Genomic DNA, 25,908 nt, shown 5'->3' on the forward strand with positions numbered 1-25,908 from the left:
TTACTTTCACTTGAGTAAAAAAGTTTAATCAGTACTTCAACTTTTACCCGATTATTTTAAAACATGAGTATCTGTACTTCTACTTAAGTAAAGTATGTGTGTACTTTTGCCACCTCTGATCTGCTGCCTCTTGGTGAAATTATTCATAAACATGGGATTCGATTCCATTGCTATGCTGATGACACACAGCTGTATATTTCAGCAAAGCCAGATGAGAGAGATCAGCTTAACAATGTTGAGAAGTGTGTAAAGGACATTAGACAGTGGATGCTCGATAACTTTCTTCTGCTAAACTCAGATAAGACGGAAGTAAATTTACTAGGACCACATGCAGCTAGAAGCAAACTTTCCGATTCCGGAGCATCTCTGGATGGTGTTTCTGTTTCAGCGTGTACGGCTGTCAAAGACCTTGGTGTGATTATTGACTCGAGTCTTTCCTTTGAGGCTCACGTGAATAATATTACCAGGATCTCCTTCTTTCACCTTAGAAATATTGCTAAAATTAGAAATATGATGTCGTTACAGGATGCAGAAAAACTAGTTCATGCTTTTGTTACTTCTAGATTAGACTACTGTAACGCTTTACTGTCTGGGTGTGCGAGTAGGTGCATAAATAAGCTTCAGTTAGTTCAGAATGCAGCAGCAAGAGTCCTCACTAGATCTAGGAAATATGACCACATCACCCCTGTATAATCAGTCTACACTGCTCCCAATCAAATCTCGCATTGATTATAAAATACTACTATTGACGTATAAAGCACTTAACGGTTTTGCACCGCAGTATCTGAGTGAACTTCTGTACCAGTATGATCCTCCACGCCTACTTAGATCAAAAGGTGCTGGCTATCTGTTGGTTCCTTCAATAATGAAGACTATAGCGGGGGGCAGATCTTTCTCTTATAAAGCCCCACAGTTATGGAACAGCCTTCCAACCAGTGTTCGGGACTCAGACACACTGGAGGGATCATGGATATGGAGTGTTTGGTGAACTGGGATATTTGTACGCTGTCGTCCCCTCACATTCACGCGTTCACTCAGGTTTGTTGATGGTGGTGTGGTGGGCCGTCTCTTATCCCAGAGATCCCTCATGTCTGTATTACCTTCTGGTTCTCCCTTTTAGTTATGCTGCCATAGCGAGTCTTGCCGGAGTCCAAACTGCACAGTGACATTAACTTTTATACAACAATAAGGACACTCAATAATCCATATCCATCTCTTCCTGTCACCCTCTTCTCTCTCTCTCTCTCTCTCTCTCTCTCTCTCTCTCTCTCTCTCGGTCGAGTTAAACATGCTTCTGAGGCTCCAGTGACCATTGTTCCTGCTCCTCTCCCCTCCGTGGATCTTCCCACTTCGTCCAGGCCTGCCTCTGGATAGTGTTCTCTTTGATTGGAGGCCACTCTGTGCAGCTTGGGACGGTTTCTCATCATTGCCTTGGGTGGTTCCATGAAATTCCGGAGTAAGAACAGGCGCTTTGATAATGGACTGGACTGTAGTTGATGTCAACAGTCTCCTACACTGACTCAGGAATACATTTCGCTTCTGATCATCATCACTGCACCCCGCAACATTGTATACCTGCTACAAATGGACATTCGGTGCAACCCAGATGAGGATGGGTTTCCTCTTGAGTCTGGTTCCTCTCAAGGTTTCTTCCTTATGCCATCTCGGGGAGTTTTTTCTTGCCACAGTTGCTCATCAGGGACAAACTTACTTACAAAGAACATATTTACTTTTAAACACCAAATTAATTGTGTAAAGCTGCTTTGAGACAATGTTCATTGTTAAAAGCGCAATACAAATAAACATGAATTGAATTGAATTGAATTGAATTGAATTGAATTGAAAAAGCAGATCTTCTGCTCAGGTGTCTACAAAATTTTGTCTATATAGTGTATTATTTATATGATATGGTGACTGAACATCCAATTCCAGAATTCTGGGCCGCCCTAAATTATCTTGTCCTGCTTTTAGAGCTGAAACAGCATCCATTCTTCTCGACTGGTTCTTTACAGGAGGAGATTGTGTTTGGGAATTTGTGCTTTTCAGGGAAAAACATACATTAAACATTAAATAAAATTAAATTAAAAAAGAGAAACAAACAAACAAACAAATAAATAAATAAATAAATAAGAATAAACACTGCGAAAAATGGTATAAATCAACATAACAGACGCGAATTTTTTTTTTTAATAAACATGTGGTTCTGAAAATGTTAATTTTGAGAGAATCCAGGCTTCGTAAACACCACTGTGTGGCTTTGTTTTGAGAAATGACATCACCGACGACATTCATTTCAGCAAACTGCATTGTATAAACAGAAGTTTTATTATAGTACATGATGTAAATAATGTAGACAAATCAGTCCTCAGATTCGACCTGAGACACGACCTCTCTAAACGAGAAACCCGACCCCAAGCCTTACAAGTAAATGGTTCAAGGAGTGGAGATCCAGAGTGGGATGCAACCCGCCGTGCTTCTTCAGAACAAAGAAGCACGGGCTATAGTAACCTGACTTTCTGAACAAGGAGGAGGGAACCACCTTGATGGCCCAATTCCTCAGGAGACCACGCACCACCTGTCCCAGGACCAGAGCCTGCAGGGGTCTCCCATCCTGTTGAACCCGGGAGGAGAAGACGGAAACTGAATCGCGCAGCCCTTCTCCACAGTACGCAGGACCCCTGAGAGACACCTGGCAGCCCTCCAGACTGACAGAAAGTTTCCACAGGGAGAACCAACCCCTCGGGGCTGGCCCCTGACCCACTCAGAGTGGCTGGAGCGGTGCTCTGCAGCCGACTACACCCCCTGAGAGGCGGTCGGATCCCCCATCCGCAGCAATCTTACGGGCGTTATACGGGGAGCAAACCGCTGGAGAAAGCTGCGCCCTAAACACGACCCATGGCAGGGCTGGCAGACAGTCCTCCTGAACCCGAATGGCAGGAGCAGTGTATTGCGGCCGTTGAAGCCTCCTGAGAGGCGGCAGATGACAAGCCATCCGCAACAAACTTCGGGTGAAATAGAGAGTTAACCGCTGAAGGGAGGCTGCATCCTGAACACCCTGTGGCAGGGCCGACAGATTGACCTCCCGGTGGTGCCGGGGAGGGACGGGCACCGTAGCATGAGGTGCACACCGCCCTCCAAGATGCAGGCCGTCAGGCTTACGCACCACAGCCTGTTTACTAGAGGCGAGGACTATCCTCAGGTCATCCCACCCCTCCACGGTCTCAGAGAGTCGCCAGGGGCTCCTAGGGCCTCCCTGCAGGAATCGGGTGGCAACGCTCTCCTACCGGGCTATTTCGCTTTGGGAACGAGTGTCAAGTCAAGTCAAGTCAAGTCAAGTTTATTTGTAAAGCGCTTTTCACAACAGACATTGTCTCAAAGCAGCTTTACAGAAATCAACAGTGAAGGTGAATGGTGTGCATTTATCCCTGATGAGCAGCCGTGGCGACTGTGGCAAGGAAAAACTCCCTTAGATGTTATGAGGAAGAAACCTTGAGAGGAACCAGACTCAAAAGGGGAACCCATCCTTATTTGGGTGACATCAAGAGTTTGATCATAAATCTTTCAACAATACAGAACACTGGAGAGTGAGAACTAATCATGAGTACTGGAGTATAAGATTATAAGTGATGTTCTTTATGCAGTCTTATACAGTCTATATGGTTAGTAGCTCCTAGTTTTATAAGCTCAGCATTTGTGATCATCACAGATCCAGCATCAGCTTCTCCATGCCAGAGCCTTTAACACTCCAGGAGGTCCAATGTCAAACTCCACACATGTAGCGGGATCCAAATGTCACTGGTATGTCTCTAGATGGTTCGGGATGTTTGCGAGTTCGGCATCTACTTCTTCAAAGGTCCGTAATCATCACGAGGTGGGAGGTGACTGGAGCTGGCCAAACCTCAGGGTGTCTCGGGATGGGGAGAGAAAGAGAAGCAGTGGAGAGGAATAAGCGTAGCTGCTGTTCATGATATTAACAGCACAAGTTGATAATGTGCATGTGATCAGATGTTCTGGAGCACAAGGTTATGATGAGAGACGTGTTATGTGTAGGCTTTGCTAAAAATATATGTTTTTAATCTACACTTAAACTGGCCGAGTGTGTCTGAGCCCCGAACACTGTCAGGAAGACTATTCCAGAGTTTAGGAGCTAAATGTGAAAATGCTCTACCGCCTTTAGTGGACTTTGCTATTCTAGGAACTACTAGAAGCCCAGAGTTTTGAGATCTCAGGGAGCGTGACACATTGTAGCGTGTTAAAAGACTGGATAGATACATAGGAGCTTTATAAGTGAGAAGTAATAGTTTGTAGTCTATTCGAAACTTAACAGGAAGCCAGTGTAGGGACGATAGGATTGGGGTTATGTGATCATATTTTCTTGACCTAGTGAGAACTCTGGCTGCTGCATTCTGGACTAACTGAAGCTTGTTTATTAATGATGCAGGACATCCACCTATTAATGCATTACAGTAGTCTATTCTGGAGGTCATAAACGCATGGACGAGCTTCTCGGCATCAGATATAGACAACATGTTTCTTAACTTAGAAATATTTCTAAGGTGAAAGAAGGCTGTTTTTGTAACTTGGTTGATATGATATTTGAAAGACAAGTTGCTGTCTAAAATAACTCCCAGGTCTTTTAACGTTGAACTAGTGGTTACAGAACATCCATCTAAATACAGGTTGAGATGCTGGAGCTTCTGTATACTAGTTTTTTGGCCGATGAGCAAAATCTCAGTCTTATCAGAATTTAAAAATAGAAAGTTATGGGTCATCCAATCTCTTATTTCCTTAACACACTCAGTTATCCGTGTTAATTTAACTGTATCGCCTGCTTTAGATGAGAGTGTCCAATCACTGACCATACCCTGCCTAGAGTGTGAGGGCCTCGGCACCTGCATGTAGGACAGAGAGCCTGTAGTGGTTCCAGGTCGAAACCCAACAAGATCAGCGGGGTGGACCAGCCCGCAGCGTCGCAATGTCCTGGATCGATACTCCAGAAGACCAGGCCGTAGAGGCCACCACACTCCGGGTGGAGTGAGCTCTGACCCCGAGGGGATAGGGGAGACCAGGACTCGTAGCTGAAAGGATGGCATCCACTACCCACCTGCCTAACGTCTGCCCATCAGCTAGGAAACCTTTTTTATCAGGGCCACAGCAGATGAACAGCTATAAATTTTTTGCTGAAAGAAATGTCGTCGGTGATGTCATCCTCAAAACAAAGCCACACCGTGATGTTTCCGAAGCCCGGATTTTCTCTAAATTAACATTTTCAGAACCGCTTGTTTATTACTGCACACAAAAATGAGTTTTCCATTTTTTTTTTCTGTTCTTATTTATTTATTTATTTATTTATTTATTTATTTATTTATTTATTTGTCTTTTTTATTTCATTAAATTATTTCATTCTGATGATTTATTAGTACCACAACAATATAACAAGCTAATGTTTATATATTGATTATTTAAACTTTTTATTATTTATAACCATAACCAAACTATATTAAACTCTTTATTTCTCTTTGTTTTTTCTTTCTTTCATTAGTTATTTAATTTACTTTTTTTAATGATTAATTATTAAAAAAAATGTGATTGTATATGTATTTATACACTCAAGATCCATCACATGATTCTGATTATTGATGTACAGGTGTCCTAATACATTTTGCCCATAGTATTCAGTCTCAAATAATGATTTTTATATTTATAATTCAATTATATATATATATATATATATATATATATATATATATATATATATATATATATATATATATATATATATATATATATATATATATATATACACCTTCTCATTCAAAGAGTTTTCTTTATTTTCATGACTATGAAAATTGTAGATTCACACTGAAGGCATCAAAACTATGAATGAACACATGTGGAATTATATATGGAATTATATACATAACAAAAAAGTGTGAAACAACTGAAAAATGTCATATTGTAGGTTCTTCAAAGTAGCCACCTTTTGCTTTGATTACTGCTTTGCACACTCTTGGCATTCTCTTGATGAGCTTCAAGAGGTAGTCACCTGAAATGGTCTTCCAACAGTCTTGAAGGAGTTCCCCGAGAGATGCTTGGCACTTGTTGGCCCTTTTGCCTTCACTCTGTGGTCCAGCTCACCCCTAAACCATCTCGATTGGGTTCAGGTCCGGTGACTGTGGAGGCCAGGTCATCTGGCGCAGCACCCCATCACACTCCTTCTTGGTCAAATAGCCCTTGATGCCTTCAGTGTGACTACAATTTTCATAGTCATGAAAATAAAGAAAACTCTTTGAATGAGAAGGTGTGTCCAAACTTTTGGTCTGTACTGTATATATATATATATAGTGAGGAAAATAAGTATTTGAACACCCTGCTATTTTGCAAGTTCTCCCACTTAAAAATCATGCAGGGGTCTGAAATTGTCATCGTAGGTGCATGTCCACTGTGAGAGACATAATCTAAAAAAAAAAATCCAGAAATCACAATATATGATTTTTTTTACTATTTATTTGTATGATACAGCTGTAAATAAGTATTTGAACACCTGAGAAAGTCAATGTTAATATTTGTTTGTTTGCAATTACAGAGGTCAAACGTTTCCTGTAGTTTTTCACCAGGTTTGCACACACTGCAGGAGGGATTTTGGCCCACTCCTCCACACAGATCTTCTCTAGATCAGTCAGGTTTCTGGCCTGTCGCTGAGAAACACGGAGTTTGAGCTCCCTCCAAAGATTTTCTATTGGGTTTAGGTCTGGAGACTGGCTAGGCCACGCCAGAACCTTGATATGCTTCTTACAGAGCCACTCCTTGGTTATCCTGGCTGTGTGCTTCGGGTCATTGTCATGTTGGAAGACCCAGCCTCGACCCATCTTCAATGCTCTAACTGAGGGAAGGAGGTTGTTCCCCAAAATCTCGCAATACATGGCCCCGGTCATACTCTCCTTAATACAGTGCAGTCGCCCTGTCCCATGTGCAGAAAAACACCCCTAAAGCATGATGCTACCACCCCCATGCTTCACAGTAGGGATGGTGTTCTTGGGATGTACTCATCAGTCTTCTTCCTTCAAACACGTTCAGTGGAATTATGACCCAAAAGTTCTATTTTGGTCTCATCTGACCACATGACTTTCTCCCATGACTTCTCTGGATCATCCAAATGGTCATTGGCAAACTTAAGACGTGCCTGGACATGTGCTGGTTTTAACAGGGGAACCTTCCGTGCCATGCATGATTTCAAACCATGACGTCTTATTGTATTACCAACAGTAACCTTGGAAACGGTGGTCCCAGCTCTTTTCAGGTCATTGACCAGCTCCTCCCGTGTAGTTCTGGGCTGATTTCTCACCTTCCTTAGGATCATTGAGACCCCACGAGGTGAGATCTTGCATGGAGACCCAGTCTGAGGGAGATTGACAGTCATGTTTAGCTTCTTCCATTTTCTAATGATTGCTCCAACAGTGGACCTTTTTTCACCAAGCTGCTTGGCAATTTCCCCGTAGCCCTTTCCAGCCTTGTGGAGGTGTACAATTTTGTCTCTAGTTTCTTTGGACAGCTCTTTGGTCTTGGCCATGTTAGTAGTTGGATTCTTACTGATTGTATGTGGTGGACAGGTGTCTTTATGCAGCTAACGACCTCAAACAGGTGCATCTAATTTAGGATAATAAATGTAGTGGAGGTGGACATGTTAAAGGCAGACTAACAGGTCTTTGAGGGTCAGAATTCTAGCTGATAGACAGGTGTTCAAATACTTATTTGCAGCTGTATCATACAAATAAATAGTTTAAAAATCATATATTGTGATTTCTGGATTTTTTCTTTTAGATTATGTCTCTAACAGTGGACATGCACCTACAATGACATTTTCAGACCCCTCCATGATTTCTAAGTGGGAGAACTTGCAAAATAGCAGGGTGTTCAAATACTTATTTTCCTCACTGTATATATATATACCACGCTGATATATTGCAGTGTGAACAGAACTCATTGTACTGATCACATGATCCAGTGAACACTTTGACTTTCGCATTCATTCACATAGAAAAGCACTTGATGCAGCACAGACGGCTCTTTTTTCTGTCACACTCTTTTAATATTCTACATTTAATAAAGAAATAGTTTTCAGTACTTTAAACAGCGGCGTGGTGTAAAAACACTCCAAAAAATCAAAATATCACACTCAGATCAGCAGAATCTCTCTTTATTTGTAATAATAATCAGACAGAACATGAAGGGTAAATAACAGAGAGCTTATTTGCGGCCTGCACCGGTGGCGGGGGGGGCAGGAGCCGGGGCAGGTGGAGTGAGCAGGCGAGCTAACAGCAGGGTGTACAGAATGTTCTGCATGCTGTTGGAGCCACCGGGGTTCGAGTTGTATGGGATAAAGGACGGCATGTACTGTCCTCCCCCTCTATAGGACTGGAAACACAGATATTTACACAGTTAGTACTTTTCTTTCAATGAAATAGACTTTATTCGATCTGTTTTGTTTACTAACCTCGCCACTGGACGAGCGCTTCTCCCGTTCGTGCTCATCTTCAACCTGCGGAAACGAAACAGAAATCTGAGCAGCAGCTCGAAAACAGAAGCATTGATGTGAAGTTCAGTACTTACAGGAACAGCACAGGCGAGTGCGATGAAGCACACAGCAATGAACACCACCGCGATCTTCATGATGGTCCTGGGATCTGGCTGGGAAATAAAAAGAAAAACTTTACAAAATGTCACACAAATGGTCAAAGACGATGTTGTGGATGATGGTCCTCACCTCCTGAAGCTGGAAGACGTGTGTATTCAGAATGGTATGATACCTCAGCATACCTCTGCTCTCCACTCTACACATTCTATAGTATTTTTCGGCTGCAGTTGACCAATCAGAAGCGAGTCCTGAGAGGTGATTCAGCTCTTTCAACAAGATACATTTTTTCGGTGCCGTTTGGAAACGTGGTGTGATTCATTCAATTTCACACGGTTTTCCTCCACGTGTGTCACAACCTCATTGTGAAACTTGTTGAAAATACTGTAATCTCACAGGATGTTGGGACAGATGTTTACAGGAGTGCTGAGGTTTAGAAATAAACATATTAATTTTGAGCAACAAAAACAACAAGGTATTGGGAAACCTGACTTTTCCATCCATATGTGGTTCTTCTCCAAACTGTTAAAGTTACACCCTTGTATCAGACGTCTTTGGATGCTGGATCTTGAAATTTTCCCTTCACTTTAACTAGAAGATACAAACCTGTTCCAGCTCTATAGCATCTGCATATCATGGGTTGGAGTAGAAGATGTTCTGATATTGAACACTGACTTCAACCCAATTAAACACTAGGACACATTAGAATGCTGGAATTATTGAATTCCATAGAATTGGAGGCACATTACAAAATCTAGTGGAACATCTTCTCAGAAGAGTGGAAGTCGTTATAACAGCAAATGTGGCCTGGGATGTTCAAAAAGCAGGTCTTCTGCTCAGAGGTCTACAAAATTTTGTCTATATTGTGTATTATTTATATGATATGGTGACTGAACATCCAATTCCAGAATTCTGGGCCACGGTTAATTAATGTGTCCTGTTTTCAGAGCTGGAACAGCATCCATTCTTTTAGATTGGTTCTCCACAGGAGGAGATTGTGTTTGGGAATTTGTGCTTTTCACTGAAAAATTAACATGAAACATTGAATTAAATTAAATAAAAAAAGACAAACAAACAAACAAATAAATAAATAAATAAATAAGAAAAAACACTGGGAATATGGTATAAATTAATATCACAGACGCAAAATTAATTGTTTAAAACTCATTTTTAAGTGCAGTAATAAACACGTGGTTCTGAAAATGTTAATTTAGAGAGAATCTGGACTTCGGAAACACCACGGTGTGGTTTTGTTTTGAGGAATGACATCACCAACGGCATTCGTTTTATAAACCCCTCACTTCCACACACTCACCTTGTGTTATTATCTGTGGTATTGCTGATCATCCCACTTTTCTCCTGTGGGCTGTTCAGCGCCGCGCTTTTCCCAAGTGCACCTTTGGATTATACTATGCAAGCACGCTGATGCTAGATGTCTGGAGTCTCCTCATTTCCGCACCGGGGACCTACTGTGGCTGTTGACAAAAGACCTGAGGATTAAGCTGCCAGGCTGCAGGTTAACCCCCGGGTTCATCAGGCCCTTCCGGGTTTCCAGGCAGATCAGCGACGTGTCCCACCGGCTGGAGCTGCCACCGAGGTACCGCATACACCCTACTTTTCACGTGTCCCGGCTGAAGCCATGTGTCTCACCTGTCTCTCTCCCTCCAGGTGACCCTGCGGCGCCTGTCCAGCCGGAGGTCGTAGCCCAGCCCGGCGTCTACGTGGTGTGGGAAGTCCTGGATTTCAGACGGCGCGGGGGTCGCCTTGAGTACCTGGTTGACTGGAAGGGGTACGGTTCGGAGGAGCGGTCTTGGGTGGCCCTGCAGGACGTGCTGGACCCGGAGCTGCTGGCTGAGTTCCATGCCGTTTACCAACGCCGCCTGGCACCCCTGGCTAGGGTCGGCCTCGTCACAGGGTCAGGGCGTCCGGTGCTGACCCTGGGGGAGGGGGTGGTGTCAAGGAGCTCCCTGCTTATTCTCCCATGCGTGCCCCACCTGCACGGAGCTCCTTACCCGCATACTGATCACACACACCTGACTCTCGTTTCGCACTCATCACCAACTCCTATATAAACCCCTTACTTTCACACTCACACCGTCCGTTATTATCTATGGTATTGCTGATCATCCCACATTTGTCCCGTGTGCTGTTCAGCGCCGCGCTTCTCCCAGGCGCACCCTTGGATTATACACAGACTGCCTCTCGTTTCAGTTCTGAACTCAGTGGACCGCGATCCTGCGGCGCACCGCCGGATTATTCACCGTGAAGGCGAGTGTTTGTGTTGGCTCAGTCCTGTATCGCAATAAAACTCTGTTTGCTTTTACTTCGGCTTTTGCCTCCGATTCCTCACATAACAAAAACAAATCAAGAAAAAATAACTTTTAGAGAAAACTGCCAAAGCCCCAAACATGATCAATAAAATAGAACTGATATTGACGACTCCACTAGATTTTGTGTGAGATTTATTCCTGCACATGGATGTGTGTTAGTAAAGTCATGTACTGATGTAGCTGAGGTGAAGTGAGGTTCACATTCATCCCTACAGGGATGAACCTCTATAGCGGGAGATCTACACAATTCTAACTCATGGAAAGCAGATCTTCGGGGTTAGGGTTAGAAGGTTTGAGTCTCCTAGTTGATGTGCAGGGATATTTTCATTCTAAAGATGTCCTGTACAGTTGTGTGTACATGTTTGCAGTAACAGTTTGGAAAAGAAAGAACATATAAACTATAAACACAGTGAAAATCTTTCTTTGCAAATCTCAGTGTTATGAAGCTGAGGGTCAGAGTGCAGGATCAGCCAAAAGTAACAGCAAGGATCTTGCTCAAGGGTTTAGCAGGGGCAGCTTGGCACTGCTGGGACTTGACCTTCTGACCTTGTGAACAGTAACCCCGAACCTTAACCATTTAGATGCCACTCCAGAACCTCATATGGCTGGAAAAGTCAGGTGTCCCAATACTTTTTGCCCATAGTAGAATGTATTTGTTAAAGATTTGCATTCAGTCTATAAAAATGATTTTTTAATTATAATTTAATTAAATATATATATCCCAGGAATAATAAACTATATAAAGAAACACTGCTATAAAACTGCTAAATATGGTAAATAAATAAACACTGAAACATCTGGAGCTCCTGGATATCGCTGATATATTGCAGTGTGAACAGAACTCATTGTACTGATCACATGATCCAGTGAACACTTTGACTTCCGCATTCATTCACATAGAAAAGCACTTGATGCAGCACAGACGGCTCTTTTTTCTGTCACACTCTTTTAATATTCTACATTTAATAAAGAAATAGTTTTCAGTACTTTAAACAGCGGCGTGGTGTAAAAACACTCCAACAAATCAAAATATCACACGCAGATCAGCAGAATCTCTCTTTATTTGTAATAATAATCAGACAGAACATGAAGGGTAAATAACAGAGAGCTTATTTGCGGCCTGCACCGGTGGCGGGGGGGGCAGGAGCCGGGGCAGGTGGAGTGAGCAGGCGAGCTAACAGCAGGGTGTACAGAATGTTCTGCATGCTGTTGGAGCCGCTGGAGTTCGAGTTGTATGGGATGAAGGATGGCATGTACTGTCCTCCTCCTCTATAGGACTGAAAACACAGATATTTACACAGTAAGTACTTTTCTTTCAATGAAATAGACTTTATTTGATCTGCTTTGTTTACTAACCTCGCCGCTGGACGTTATTATCTATGGTATTGCTGATCATCCCATTTTTCTTCCGTGTGCTGTTTAGCACCGCGCTTCTCCCAAGCGCACCCTTGGATTATACTATGCAAGCACGCTGACGCTAGGTGTCTGGAGTCTCCTCGTTTCCGTACCGGTGACCTGGTGTGGCTGTCGACTAAAGACATGAGGATGAAGCTGCCGTGCCGCAAGCTGAGCCCCCGGTCATCGGGCCCTTCCGGGTTTCCAGGCAGATCGGCGACGTGTCCTACCGGCTGGAGCTGCCACCAAGGTACCGCATACACCCTACCTTTCATGTGTCCCTGCTGAAACCATGTGTCTCACCTGTCTCTCTCCCTCCAGGTGACCCCGCGGCGCCTGTCCAGCCGGAGGTCGTAGCCCAGCCCGGCGTCTACTTGGTGTGGGAAATCCTGGATTCCAGACGGCGTGGCGGTCGCCTTGAGTACCTGGTTGACTGGGAGTGGTACGGTTCGGAGGAGCGGTCTTGGGTGGACACGCAGTCTGGACACGGCGCTGCTGGCGGAGTTCCATGCCGTTTACCCACGCCGGCCGGCACCCCGGGCTGGGGGGCGGCCTCATCACAGGGTCAGGGCGTCCGCTGCCGCCCCTGGGGAGGGGGTGGTGTCAAGGAGCTCACTGCTTCTTCTCCCGTGCATGCCCCACCCGCACGGAGCTCCTCACTGGCATACTGAAAACACACACCTGACTCTCGTTTCGCACTCATCACCAACTCGTCCCTACATTGGCTTCCTATTAAGTTTCGAATAGACTACAAACTACTGCTACTCACTTATAAAGCACTAAATGGTTTGGCTCCCATGTATCTATCCAGTCTCTTAACACGCTACAATCCGTCACGCTCCCTGAGATCTCAAAACTCTGGGCTTCTAGTAGTTCCTAGAATAGCAAAGTCCACTAAAGGCGGTAGAGCATTTTCACATTTAGCTCCTAAACTCTGGAATAGTCTTCCTGACAGTGTTCGGGGTTCAGATACACTCTCCCAGTTTAAGTGCAGATTAAAAACATATCTTTTTAGCAAAGCCTACACATAACACACATCACACACATCACATCACAACCTTGTGCTCCAGAACATCTGATCACATGCACATTATCAACTTGTGCTGTTAATATCATGAACAGCAGCTACGCTAATTCCTCTCCACTGCTTCTCTTTCTCTCCCCATCCCGAGGCTTCCTGAGGTTTGGCCAGCTCCAGTCACGTCCCACCTCGTGAAGATTATGGACCTATGGATGATCATGGAGAAGTAGATGCCGAGTGTTTAAAGGCCCTGGCATGGAGAAGCTGATGCTGGATCTATGATGATCACAAATTGTTCTGTATTGTTGAAAGATTTATGACCAAACTTTTGATGTCACCCATATGAGGATGGGTTCCCCTTTGAGTCTGGTTCCTCTCAAGGTTTCTTCCTCATATCATCTAAGAGAGTTTTTCCTTGCCACTGTCGCCACGGCTGCTCATCAGGGACAAACGCACACCATTCACCTTCACTGTTGTTTTCTGTAAAGCTGCTTTGAGACAATGTCTGTTGTGAAAAGCGCTATACAAATAAACTTGACTTGACTTGACTTGACCAACTCCTATATAAACCCCTCACTTCCACACTCACACCGTGGGTTATTATCTATGGTATTGCTGATCATCCCACGTTTCTCCTGTGTGCTGTTCAGGGCTGCGCTTCTTATAAGCGCACCCTTGGATAATACACAGACTACCATTAGTTTCAGTTCTGAACTCAGTGGGCCGTGATCCTGCGGCACACCACCGGATTATTCACAGTCAAGGCGAGTGTTTGTGTTGGCTCAGTCCTGTATCGCATTAAAACTTTGTTTGCTTTTACTTCGGCTTTCGCCTCCGATTCCTCACATAACAAAAACAAATCAAGAAGAAAATAACTCTTAGAGAAAACTCCCAAAGCCCCAAACATGATCAATAAAATAGAACTGATATCAACGACTTACGTGAATCGGAAGGAAAATTGGAGTCTCAGGACTGTAGCTAATGAAATAGAGTGGAAAGTGTGATGTGTGAGATTTCTGACGATGCTCCACAGGAACCTCCACCCTCACACAGACTAATCCCCCGACAGCCAAACACCACGAGTGTCACAATGTTCGGAAACTTTAACGATCATTTCACAAGACGAGGTTCAACTCAAACTGCACTTTAATCTCCACATGATTGACTTTAATCCTCAAACACGGACTGCACAGGATTAATATTTCCTCCCTACACACACACACACACACACACACACACACACACACACACACACACACACACACACACACACACACACACACACACACACACACAGATTTATCACACATTAGATTTATCTTTAACTGATATAATATAAAAAATGTGTATAATATAAGATAGAGAATTATATGAAATTAACATGTATTATCTGTATTTAAAATTAAAACCTATTTTTTCATATTTAGAAATATGCTTAGAAATATTTTAACCCTGAATCTAAAAACCAAAAACTGTATTTACCCTGATGATGATGAAACACTGGAACTGTTTAAAACAAATCATTATTGCCACATTAGTAGCATCGACCATGTTGGCAAAAGTATGTGGACACCTGATCGTAAAATGGCTTCTTTTTGAGCATCTTACATTTACTCCTATAATAAGCTCCACTCTTCTCGGAAGACGTTCCACTAGATTTTGTAAAGATTTGTGTGAGATTCATTCCTCCACAAGGATGTGTGTTAGTAAAGTCATGTACTGATGTAGCTGAGGTGACGTGAGGAGGCCTGGGGTGAAGTGAGGTTCACATTCATCCCTACAGCGTTGGAGCTCTACAGCGGGAAATCTACACAATTCCAACTCATGGAAAGCAGATCTTTTTACAGAGCTGGAGAAGGTTTGAGTCTCCTAGTTGATGTGCAGGGATATTTTCATTCTAAAGATGTCCTGTACAGTTGTGTGTACATGTTTGCGCTAACAGTTTGGAAAAGAAAGAACATATAAACCATAAACACAGTAAAAATCTTTCTTTGCAAATCTCAGTGTTATGAAGCTGAGGGTCAGAGTGCAGGATCAGCCAAAAGCAACAGCAAGGATCTTCCTCAAGGGCTCAGCAGGGGCAGCTTGGCACTGCTGGGACTTGACCTTCTGACCTTCTAAACAGTAACCCAGAACCTTAACCATTTAGATGCCACTCCAGAACCTCATATGGCTGGAAAAGTCAGGTGTCCCAATACTTTTGCCAATTGTAGTATGTATTTGTTAAAGATTTGCATTCAGTCTATAAAAATGATTTTTATATCTAATTATAATTTAATTATATATATATATATATACCAGGCAAAATAAACTATATAAAGAAACACTGCTATAAAACTACTAAATATGGTAAATAAATGAACACTGAAACATCTGGAGCTCCTGGATATTGCTCAGCACAGACGGCTCTTTTTTTTCTGTCACGCTCTTTTAATATTCTACATTTAATAAAAAAATAGTTTTTAGTACTTTGAACTGCAGCGTGGTGTAAAAAAACACTCCAAAAAATTTTAATATCACACTCAGATCAGCAAAGTTTCTCTTTATTTGTAATAATAATCAGACAGAACATGAAGGGTAAATAACAGAGAGCTTATTTGCCCCCTTGTGGTTTGTCTGCTACTGTACCACCGGTGGCAGCGCCAGCGGCACCGGCGGCGGGGGGGGCAGGAGCCGGGGCAGGTGGAGTGAGCAGGCGAGCTAACAGCAGGGTGTACAGAATGTTCTGCATGGTGTTGGAGCCACCGGGGTTCGAGTTGTATGGGATGAAGGACGGCATGTACTGTCCTCCCCCTCTATAGGACTGGAAACACAGATATTTACACAGTTAGTACTTTTCTTTCAATGAAATAGACTTTATTCGATCTGTTTTGTTTACTAACCTCTTCGCTGGACGAGCGCTTCTCCCGTTCGTGCTCATCTTCAACCTGCGGAAACGAAACAGAAATCTGAGCAGCAGCTCGAAAACAGAAGCATTAATGTGAAGTTCAGTACTTACAGGAACAGCACAGGCGAGTGCGATGAAGCACACAGCAATGAACACCACCGCGATCTTCATGATGGTCCTGGGATCTGGCTGGGAAATGAAAAGAAAAACGTTACAAAATGTCACACAAACGGTCAAAGCCGATGTTGTGGATGATGGTCCTCACCTCCTGAAGCTGGAAGACGTGTGTATTCAAAATGGTACGCTACCTCAGCATACCTCTGCTCACCAATTTTATACCATTTTTCGGCTGCAGTTGACCAATCAGAAGCGAGTCCTGAGAGGTAATTAAGCTCTTTCAACAAGATAAATTTTTTCGGTGCCGTTTGGAAATGTGGTGTGATTCACCCAATTTCACACGGTTTTCCTCCACGTGTGTCACAACCTCATTGTGAAACTTGTTGAAAATACTGTAATCTCACAGGATGTTGGGACAGATGTTTACAGGAGTGCTGAGGTTTAAAAATAAACATTAATTTATAGCAACAAAAACAACAAGGTATTGGGGAAACCTGACTTTTCCATCCATATGTGGTTCTTCTCCAAAATGTTAAAGTTACACACTCGTATCAGACGTCTTTGGATGCTGGATCTTGAAATTTTCCCCCTCACTTGAACTAGAAGATACAAACCAGTTCCAGCTCTATAGCATCTGCATATCATGGGTTGGAGTAGAAGATGTTCTGATATTGAACATTGACTTCAACCCAATTAAACACTAGGACACATTAGAATGCTGGAATTATTAAATTCCATAGAATTGGAGGCACATTACAAAATCTAGTGGAACATCTTCTCAGAAGAGTGGAAGTCGTTATAACAGCAAATGTGGCCTGGGATGTTCAAAAAGCAGATCTTCTGCTCAGGTGTCCACAAAATTTTGTCTATATTGTGTATTATTTGTATGATATGGTGATTGAACATCCAATTTCAGAATTCTGGGCCACCGTTAATTATCTTTTCCTGCTTTTAGAGCTGGAACAGCATCCATTCTTCTCGATTGGTTCTCCACATGAGGAGATTGTGTTTGGGAATTTGTGCTTTTCAAGGAAAAATTGACATTAGTGAGATCAGGCAGTGTCACCAGACCTTTGGAGCAGTCGGTGTTCCGCGTTGTTCTGCTCAAGAAAATCATGTTCCTTTATTCAATCTAGAAACACATGATGTCCCATGATGTTTGAAGCATCTGATTTTCTACATCATTCCAAACTGAAGTATTAATGTTTAAATTCCACCTCATTAAACTGAGAAGCCTAAAATATAAAAAACAGCTCCAGACCAGACCAATATCCACGTCACGTCCACGTGTTTGGCTTTTTGCATTCCTCTAGATAGTGTTCTCCTAGCACTCATCAGATTCATTCCAGGGATTCATCACTCCAGGAAGAATCCACAGTTCACAGCTGGTGTTTTTAGCTTCAGGTCATGTCTGGAATGTACCTTGGACTTGTGTATAGCTAGAAAGTGTGTTTTGCTAGGAAGCAGCTACATTATCATTGGTTACTGTGTTTCTAAAACTATCAATATCTATCCAGGATTCCTTTTAGATACATCATAGTGACCACCTGGGATAAAATAGATATCTCTATAAAACACCCAGCAACCACCTGGGATCGTAAAGATACCTCCTGGAATTGGAACCACCTAGAATAATTTAGATACCTCCACAAAACCATAGCAACCACCTGGGATCATATACATATACAAAACTACAAAACCTAAAACCATGTGGGATCATATAGATGCTTCTTAGAAACACCCAGAAACCACATGGGGTCATATAGATACCCCCTAAAAACACCATGGTAACCTAAAACACCCAGCAACCACCTGTAGATTTCCAGACACACCATAGTGACCGCCTGGGATCATTTAAATACCTCCTAGAAGAGCCATATCTACCACCTGGGGTCCTATAATCACACCGTAATCCCCAGAGATCATATAGACACCTCAAAGAAACACCAGGCAACCACCTGGGAAAATATAGTTCCTTGGTATTTCCAGGAGGTATCTTTACAATCCCAGGTGGTTGCTGGGTGTTTTTTTAGAGGTATCTATTTTATCCCAGGTGGTCACTATGATGTATCTAGAAGGAATTCTAGACAATGGTGTTTGATTGCTGTATTTGGAGGTGGTTACTGGGTATTTTAGCTTTGGAGTTTTGTCTATTCAGTATGTATATGATTCTAAGTGGACTTTTCCTGAAGGTATGTGATTACTAATAAATCTCTGCTGCTTTGTAGTGTGGGTTATTACTATTTATTAGTTATTACTAGTTATTAGAGCAATTCAGTTTTAATGGTCACCACTATATCTGGATTTGGTCAATTCAGTTTTAATGGTCACCACTAAATCTGGATTTGGTCAATTCTCATAGGATTTACTGCCCTGACTTTTGTGGATTTACTTAAAAAAAAAAAAGGAGGAGGAGGAGATTGTGTTTGGGAATTTATGCTTTTTGGGGAAAAAATAACATTAGTGAGTTCAGGCAGTGTCACCAGACATTTGGAGCAGTCGGTGTTCCGCGTTGTTCTGCTCAAGGAAATCAAGTTCCTTTACTTCAATCTAGAAACACAATGAAGTCATGATGTTCCCATGATGTTTGAATCATCTGATTTTCTACATCATTCAAAACTGAAGTATTGATGTTTAAATTCCACCTCATTGAACTGAGAAGCCCAAAACATAAAAAACAGCTCCAGACCAGATGGATTTACTTAAAAAAAAAAAAGCAACAAAAGGTTTTCTTTTACAAAACATGTTGCCAATTAAATTAGTTATTTATAACAAAAAATATTCTTTTTATATGTTTGCTTATTGTTTGCTTATTCTGAGCTTATTGTAATAAATTGAATTGAAGTGAATATTATTATTTAGCTGCACATCCAAATAGCACATCCTGGTGTTTCTATCTGTCCACACTGACAGTTAATTATGCGCCTACAATCATTATGTGTTCATGGAATAACGCACGTCTACTTTATTATTAATGACTCACAATATTATTATGTGTATCATCATTTTTATTTTAAGAAACTTTTGATAATCACACAAAACATGATCATTATTTTTGGTGGCCTTATTTGCCTCCTGCAGGTGCGGGGGCAGGAGCCGGGGCAGGGGCTAGACCTGCTATCAGCAAGGGTAGCAGAACATCCAGCATGTTGATGCCGTTGAGATCAGGATCGAGGGATTGAGGGATTGAGTTTCCCGGTATCACTGTTGGGTTGGACTGTTCTCTTTAGTTAGACTGAAAACAGAAAATAAATGTGTTTCTCATGATATAAATATAAAAATAATAATGTTCAAACCACCAAAATCATCTCAACACAAATCAGAATGGGTTAAATGTCAAATGAAACCAGAGCTGAACATCTAAAAGGCACTACCAAGAGAGTTTATCACCCAAAGAAAACCATACATAACCAGAGTAAAGCATGGTGGGGGCAGCATCATGCTGTGAGGTTGTTACTAACCTGGCTAGTTGAGCAGTTCTGCTCATTCTTAACTTGAGAAAAAAAGTTTTTATTTTTTTTTAACAAATATTAATGATCTAAATATTTAGAAGATAAATCTTAGCTGGAGCTCAGCAGTCGGAAGTATTTTGAAAGGATTGACTGGAAACTATAGTGACTACAGAACTTACAGGAACAGCACAGGAGACTGCAATAAAGCAGACGGAAAGGAACACCAACACAATCTTTATGACGATCGTGAATTCTAGCTGTAAATAAGTATACATAAGAATACATAAATGAATAATAAATTCAGGTTATTAAACCTGTGGCCAATTTAAATGTAACAAATGACCGAGCTCACCTCCTATTCACTGTCGTAATGCCTTATCTCTAATCTCCTACTGTTTTATACTGAATTCCAGCCCACAGTTGACCAATCAGAAATGACTCCTGCCACAACAACCCAGGTTGCAATATGTAATGTGTAATACACATTAATACACACGGTTTGGAAACGAGGCGTGACACCGATTCGCTCTTTCTAAATGTGTCGTTACAATCATTGTGAAACTGTGAATCTTTTCAAAATACTGTTTAATCTCACAGCACATTATGACAGATCTTCATGGGAGTGATGAAAGTATTGAACACAGTGAAAAAAATGCATGGACACCAAGACACCAGCTGAAATCAATCAGTAATTAGAAAGCAGTCCTGCCCCGTGTCAGTGCAAATCAATATCAGCTGCTTCAACCTCAGCTGATGGCCTGTATAAAGGTGTTTCATTACCAAGATGTCACCCAAGAAACATCTCATGATATGTAAAAGCAAAGAGCAAAGACCTTCACAACCTTATTGTTGGAAAACATAATGATGGCATTGGTTACAGAAGGATTTCTAAACTTCTCAATGTTTCAGTGAGCACTACTGGGGCCATAATCCAGAAGTGGAAAAAACATTTCAACAGAAATTGTTAATGACCAGTTGCTCCTCAAGATTTCAGACAGAGGAGTGAAAAGAATATCAGAAGAGTTGTCCAAAAGCCAAGGACCATTTGTTGAGAGCTTCAGAAAGCAATTGTTAAAAAGAAAACAATAAGTAATGCACTGAACCTCCATGTCCCGTGTGCGCACTCACCACGCGAGACTCCACTGCTGAAGAAAAAGCATGTTGAAGCTCGTTTAAAGAAAAAAGTTTGCTGCACAACATTTGGACAAGACTGTGAAATACTGGGAGAAACAAATGGCACTGCACATCACATCTTTAAAATGTAGTGAGATGTAGTAAGATTACTACAGTAGTCTATTATGTTACTCAACCAAAACTCATTGTCAGCAAACTACCGTATTTTTCGGACTATAAGCCGCTGCTTTTTTTCCACGTTTTGAACCCAGCGGCTTAAACAAGGAAGCGGCGTATTTATTAATTTTCCCTGGGTTTTTCCTGTTTTTTACAAACTTCAAGCCAAAAAACTGAACCCCATAACATTAGACCAATGAAATTTCCGAACGGAAACGAAAAATCGCACCTTACCTGTGTTCTGAGCTGCACGGCATCGGGAGAAAAAACTTCCACCAGTGTTGATTTTTAAACGCACGACGATGCCAAAAGAAAAACTCCCCTAGAGAAATAGTTGTGAAAGGAAGGAGGAAGACGGTGAACAATGACTTTCTTGGTCGGCTACTGTTTAGATACAAGCAGTTGTAACGCGTTGAGTCTGGGTGAAGGGAGGAGCTCGCTAACTCCAGTTACAACAGAAATCATATAAACACAGACAGGTTTCCAAAACTCGTGCTTTTTTATTTTTCTTGGCAACAGCGTTACGGGTTAGTCAAAGAAACTTAGAACTGAGCATCAGAAAATAATAAGGACATAATCCTCGGTCTTACACACACGCAGTAATACCAGAAAATGCAGGCAATTCCCAAAATACCGCTCTGCTCTTAAAGGAGCCACAACATATTTCACCCGTTACACCATGTAACAGACACTGTCTTTCATTAAAGCCTGTGTAAAGTTCATTAGTTTCAGTGTAGACACCTGCGGCTTATAGACAGGTGCGGCTTATTGATGTTCAAAATAAAAATCTTTGTCAGATTCTGTGGGTGCGGCTTATATATGGGTGCGCTTTATAGTCCGGAAATTACGGTACACTGACTGGATGAAATATTTCTTTGCGAATGATATTTAAAAAATCTATTCTGAATTCGGAAGAATTTTTTTGTTTTGTTTCTGTTGTTGTTGAATTAATGCAGTATCCACGACATGAGTCTCAAATTTAAAATCACGTTGTTGATTTATATTAATTGTTCACATCTTATACACACATTTGAACTCAACATAGATTTTTGATGTTGTGGTGTAATCTGTATTAGTCTCTGACTCAAAAGATCATACACAGCCCAGACACAGTTATGCTTATCATGGTCTTTATTTTAAAGAGCTACCAATTATAAGACATATTATATTATATTATATTACATTTATTGTGAGTCAAATAATTATCCTGTTGTATTGTTAGGGGCAGGAATCAGGTGTGCCAGCAGCAGGGGCAGAATAAGATTCATCAGGTCATTCTCAGCATTGGAGTTGGGGTAGGTGTTTGGATACCATGATCTTCCTCTGAAGAGCTGGAAGTTAACAGATAACAGTAAAGCATATTAATTACATATACAGCAAGTTTTAACACCTCTGTTTTGTTGGCGTTTGTAATGTGAAATGTCAAACCAAGATAAATGAGGTGAGATATTTTCCCACTAAGAGACTTTTTATAATGTTAAAGGAGCAGCAGGGAAATGGGTCGTAAATGTCACTTCCTGAATCTCCAGCATTCTTCATATGTCTGCGATATGAGGTAGGTTGGCTAAAGCAAGAAACGTGCTTATATCACCCAAAGCATGTGGTGCTAATGTCTGTTAACATTTTTAGCTATTATTGCAAATGTGTTTGACTAATATCAAGGAGCTGATCACCCAAAGAAGACCAAATAGAACCATAGAGAAGCATGGTGGGGGCAGCATTATGCTGTAAAGCTGTTACCGACCTCTCCGCTGGACGAGCGCTTCTCTCGTTCATGTTCATCTTCCACCTGAGAAATGAATATTAATGACATCAGTATTTGCATAATATCTCTGGATCTCAGGAATAATAAGAAAAAAAATCATATTTAAAATTTATAAATTTTGTAATTTTTTTATTCTTTGAGGTTTTTTGCATTGCATTCTATAATTCTTAAATGTATAATCATCCACCGACCCTGCATTCTTTCTTTTATCAAACAAAATAAAGGACTCGTTACACAAAGTTCAGTACTTACAGGAACAGCAAAGGAGAGTGCAATAAAGCACACAGCCATCAACACCAACACGATCTTCATGATGATCCAGATGAAGCAGATGTGTGTATTCTCACGTTTGCAGTAGCGTATGTGCGCTCATCAGGCCAATCGCTTTTATACTCATTTTCAGCCATGATTGACCAACGAAAAACAATTCATGATCCAATTACACAGCATGTGAAATGGTTGTAGCATACATTGCTGGTGTGGTTCTGTTTCATTCTTTCTGAGGGAATGTTATTAGGATCATTGTGAAACTGGGAATCTTGCCTTTAAGCCTTTAAAAGCACATTATGACATTGTGGTAGTGATGAGATGATCGTATACGCCTTAACGTTTATTTCCTTATCAGATTTTAAAATCAAATCTGTGCTCACGACTTGTTATTCCAATCGGTTCACCAAATATTTCCAGTTTACCCACACTACACCCTTGGACACGACTCTTGGGCCACATAAACCCACCATCTGACTCAGGTCAACTGCTTGCAGATTTCAAAGAAGTCAGCAGCATGTGGTTCGGTTAGGTGGAGCATTCTGGCCATGATTTGTTGAAGCAACGCAAACAGAAAGCTGAAAAACTTGTGAAACCCAAATGTCATTTTTTCTACACTCTTCAGGTACAGGTAATTAATATGGAGTAGTCTTTCTGTGGGGTTCTATGAGCTCCAATAAATCTGGGTAGAAACACCAGATTTCTTCTTGCACCCTGCTCTAAAATAAGATCCTTAGAAATTAGATTGTAGTAACAGAGCTCCATTATTATCAATTCTTTTTTCATGGTGAGGGGTTCATAACTAGAGGAATACATCCTGATATTTACAGTCTTTTACATCATGCACTTGACAGCTAATGTTTAGTTCCAAATTTCTTAAAATAAAAAGAACTAGTCTGCACTTACAACCCTAATTAGTAGCATGTACTCCCAAACCATCAGATGGATAGTCCCTCTCCTCTTTTAGTCTGGAGGACCATGTCCATGATTTACAAAAATAAATTACAATTTCGAATCGCCTGACCACAGAACAGTTTTCCACTTTTTACACCGTTTCTGGATCATGTTCACGCATGCCTTCTTCTTTGCATGATAGAGATTTAGCCTACATTTCCTGAACCAATCACGTACTTTTTCCAGACTTTGTTTTTGCTTTATCCCAAAGTTTTTGAGACGTGTTGCAGCCATCAAATTTGAAATGACCTTATTTTTTTTCTTAAAATGGTGCATTTCCTCAGTTTTAGCTTTGCTATGTTTTCAATGTTTTATTTGGAATAAAATATGGACTTATGAGATTTGCAAATCGTTGCATTCTGTTTTTGTTTTTTTACATTTTACCCAGCATCCCATTTTGCATGGAGCTCAGGGATATCAAATCCCTGAAATCCTCCTGAGAATCAGAATTACACCAATAAAACCATTATTGACCACATCATGCATATAAGTAGGTTACAGAAATGTGTTTAATTGTAAGAAATGACAAAGAAATGTTTGAGTACTTCATACATTTTGGAATTGTCAATATAATATTGTCTTATTTGCCTCCAGCGGGAGGTGCAGGAGCAGGTGCTGGGGTAGGAAGGAGTAGTAGGAGGGGCAGTAGAGTTTGAAGAAGATTGTTGTTATTGTTGTTGTTGAAGTAGTAAGGATAGTAGGATGGCATGAATCGTCCTCCATACCCCTGGGAAAGACAGAGGTATAGTGTTATTAAAGTCATTGCAGAGGAAATAGTGTGGTCATGCAGATGAACATGTTACAGACCTCGCCGCTGGACGAACGCTTCTCTCGCTCCAGCTGTTCATCAACCTGTAATAAAAAACAATTTCTTGAAGTGCAAAAGTTTGGACTGAACTTAAACAAAGAGAAGAATGTATGAGAATCCACCTGAGTGGCACAGACAAGCCCGATAAGGCACACTGCAATGATCACGATCTTCATGCTTTCCCCCTGCGACCTCTAAAAAAAACAAAACAGTTTGTTGAACATCTCTTAAATGCCGCAGGAGCTCCTCCAGAGCAGACACCATCTTACCTTCAAAAGCAGCCGAAAAAGATTTGAGTAGAAGACTTTAACGCACACCATTCACCTTCACTGTTGTTTTCTGTAAAGCTGCTTTGAGACAATGTCTGTTGTGAAAAGCGCTATACATGTAAACTTGACTTGACTTGACTTGACTTTGGGAATGTGTTCGCATTGTACGAGGAGCTCCTTTATAAAGGCATTTACAGCCCAAAAATGACAAATCAGTGACCGTGTGACTTTATTTGGAAACATGCAAAATGCAAAAACATGCCATGATTCATGTTGTGTTTGGGTGAAATTTGGTCACTCCTGAGCAAAACAAGTCATTGTGAAACACACAGAATATGTATATATTTATGTATATGTGTGTGTGTGTGTGTGTGTGTGTGTGTGTGTGTGTGTGTGTGTGTGTGTGTGTGTGTGTGTGTATACAATCATATATACAGCTTCATCAGTGCTAATGACACATTATAATTAGCATTCATAACATCTCGTTTTCATCAGATGCAACCCAAATTCATCCAAACACATTTGCTGTGAAGCTGAAAGCATGAATCACTCCATGTTCTGAAACTGATTTATGTTAAATAACTTAAATAAGTAAATAATGTTTCATCCCAATTCATCCCAAAGGTGTTGTGTTCACCAGGGTTGGAGCTTTATAGCAGGAGATCTTCCAGTACAATGTATGGAAAGCCCTGGTATTACAAAGTTGCCATTCTTGGGGCCT

The 25,908-nt window shown here is 41.4% G+C and overlaps 1 protein-coding gene and 3 long non-coding RNA genes across 4 annotated transcripts; all 4 read right to left on the reverse strand.

Annotated features, from left to right (window-relative positions):
- Positions 1–8,247: 8,247 nt before the first annotated feature.
- LOC310721549 (uncharacterized protein) lies at positions 8,248–8,922 on the reverse strand (the record flags this gene model as incomplete). The annotated part of the gene is made up of 4 exons (XM_083533333.1): positions 8,765–8,922; positions 8,611–8,688; positions 8,495–8,539; positions 8,248–8,415 (listed from the first exon to the last, which is right to left on the reverse strand). Exons 1-4 carry the CDS (start codon positions 8,837–8,839, stop codon positions 8,248–8,250), a joined length of 366 nt encoding a protein of 121 aa, XP_083389459.1. The 5' UTR covers positions 8,840–8,922.
- Positions 8,923–15,914: 6,992 nt separating this feature from the next.
- LOC310721032 lies at positions 15,915–16,674 on the reverse strand. Its single transcript, XR_014531895.1, has 5 exons — positions 16,531–16,674; positions 16,377–16,454; positions 16,261–16,305; positions 16,031–16,181; positions 15,915–15,982 (listed from the first exon to the last, which is right to left on the reverse strand). It is a non-coding gene; the product is annotated as an uncharacterized lncRNA (long non-coding RNA).
- A 2,761-nt stretch (positions 16,675–19,435) lies between these two features.
- LOC310721044 lies at positions 19,436–20,403 on the reverse strand. The gene is made up of 4 exons (XR_014531906.1): positions 20,187–20,403; positions 20,002–20,091; positions 19,844–19,864; positions 19,436–19,617 (listed from the first exon to the last, which is right to left on the reverse strand). It is a non-coding gene; the product is annotated as an uncharacterized lncRNA (long non-coding RNA).
- Positions 20,404–24,712: 4,309 nt separating this feature from the next.
- Positions 24,713–25,120, reverse strand: LOC310721045. Its single transcript, XR_014531907.1, has 3 exons — positions 25,041–25,120; positions 24,918–24,962; positions 24,713–24,837 (listed from the first exon to the last, which is right to left on the reverse strand). It is a non-coding gene; the product is annotated as an uncharacterized lncRNA (long non-coding RNA).
- Positions 25,121–25,908: the final 788 nt, after the last annotated feature.

Source organism: Silurus aristotelis, assembly GCF_946808225.1.
Source record: "Silurus aristotelis genome assembly, chromosome: 27".
NCBI classification, from domain to species: Eukaryota; Metazoa; Chordata; class Actinopteri; order Siluriformes; family Siluridae; genus Silurus; species Silurus aristotelis.